This window comes from Elephantulus edwardii, unplaced genomic scaffold, assembly GCF_000299155.1.
Source record: "Elephantulus edwardii isolate Elephantulus edwardi_28Jun2011 unplaced genomic scaffold, EleEdw1.0 scaffold00340, whole genome shotgun sequence".
NCBI classification, from domain to species: Eukaryota; Metazoa; Chordata; class Mammalia; order Macroscelidea; family Macroscelididae; genus Elephantulus; species Elephantulus edwardii.
Window position 1 is genome coordinate 336,999 of NW_006400090.1, and position 1,814 is coordinate 338,812.

Sequence of the window (1,814 nt, forward strand, 5' to 3'; positions counted from 1 at the left end):
GGAGACTAAGGTCCGCCTGATACAGGCCGTGGTCTTTGCAATCACTTGTTATGCATCAGAAAGTTGGACAATGAATGACTAGGGAGAATAGAAGGAGAATTGATGCCTTTGAGCTGTGGTGCTGGAGAAGAGTATTGAATGTACCCTGGACTGCCAAGAAAACAAACAGATTCATCCTGGAGAGGGTTAAACCAGGCTACTCCTTGGAGGCAAGGATTCTGGGGCTTCGTCTGACATACTTTGGACACGTTTAGGAGGGTGGAGGGACAGCACAGGAGGGGAAGACCCTCTATGAGGTGGATTGATTCAGTGACTAGGGTAATAAGGATGGGTGTGTCAGAGGCAATGCTATCAGCACAGGATAGAGCAGGGTTTAGGGCTGTTGTACATAGGGTCGCTATGAGTCACAAGCGACTTGACGGCACATAACAACAACAACAACTATATATATATAAATATATATACTCCTACATATAAATAATAGAAATATACTCCTACTTCCAAATATATCTATATTTTTTTTCTGCTCCAGGCTTTTATTTGGGTGTCATTTTTTAGAATTGTGAATATGTATACATAGAGAGAGAGAGAGAGAGAGTACAAAATTAGCCAACTTAATGACTTTCATGTGCTCAATTCGGGATATCAGTAATATTAATCATGATGCACAACCATCATGGATAACTTCTGCCAACCCCTCCATCACCATAAACATGCACCTGCTGTTGCACAAGAAGTAACTCCCTCTTTCTACCTTTTTCCTGCCTCTGGGAGCCACTAACAAAACTTTAGTCTGTGTATTTTTGCATATTCTGGAGATTTTATGTAAGTGATATCAATAGGTGATGGCTAGGGATGTCTATTGGAGTAAGACAGGAGAATGCTAGTTCCTTCCTATTTACTAACAACAATCCATTTTAGAACTTATGAATGAAAAAAAAACACCATTCTTATTTTTATGCAGAATACGAGTTTATTAGGAGGTTAACAAAGGCTCATTATTGTATCTCCAAAGATCAAAAGAGTGACAAGGACTATTTCTCCTAATGACATTCCAATCAGGAGTGTGCCTGTTCGCTATATCCAATTTAACGACATTGTTTTCAAATCACATTTAGGTAAGTGTTTGCTAGGTATATGTTCTATAGCTGTGCCATTTTGACAATAGGTATTTTCATAGATGTCTCTGTACGGCATCTAGGCCCTTCAGGTAGATCTTTCAGTGACAAAGGTCAGGCCAGGAACTCAGTGGAAGGCTAGAGTTGCTCCTGAGAGCTTGTGCTGGTAGAGTGGGTTTAGGCCTAATCACAGCTTGGGTGATCTTGGAGATATTTAGCTGAAGCAGAGTTGAGACTGATCATCGAAGCCCTTCTCCTCCTGCTGGTGACTCTTTACCGCACAAAGCTATTGCAAGGCCCACATCGGCCACGTGGACCACAGGGGGCACAGGGATTAGTGACGCAGGGTCCAATGGGCTTATCACATGCGTTGGTCGTGGCACAGGGGTTGCAGGGCAGCCTGGAGACAGAAAAATCATTGGGGCAAGTTAGAGGTGAATAAACTGAAGAAATGGAAAGATACTAAAAACACTTCATGCAAGAATGTTGTTCCTTGGGCTGACTGGAACCCAAAGCTCAAAATTATAAGCACATTTCCTTCAAGAATATTATTCATCACCACAGCATCCTCGCCTACTGAAAGGAAGAAATCGCTGCTCTCATACTCACTTGCAGTCCTCGCTCTCCAGCAGGCCCCGGTACGTGTTGATCTCACACTCCAGCCGGGCCCTCACGTCCAGCAGCACCTGGTACTCC

At 43.2% G+C, this 1,814-nt stretch overlaps 1 protein-coding gene across 1 annotated transcript in view; it reads right to left on the reverse strand.

The window, feature by feature from the left end:
- Positions 1–1,391: 1,391 nt before the first annotated feature.
- Positions 1,392–1,814, reverse strand: part of KRT33A (keratin 33A) — a 17,526-nt gene continuing 17,103 nt past the window's right edge. The window contains exons 9-10 of the mRNA XM_006901708.1: positions 1,728–1,810; positions 1,392–1,518 (exon numbers count right to left, since the gene is read on the reverse strand). Of these exons, the coding sequence (XP_006901770.1) occupies positions 1,392–1,518; positions 1,728–1,810 (210 nt within the window). The remainder of the gene's footprint in view (positions 1,519–1,727; positions 1,811–1,814) is intronic.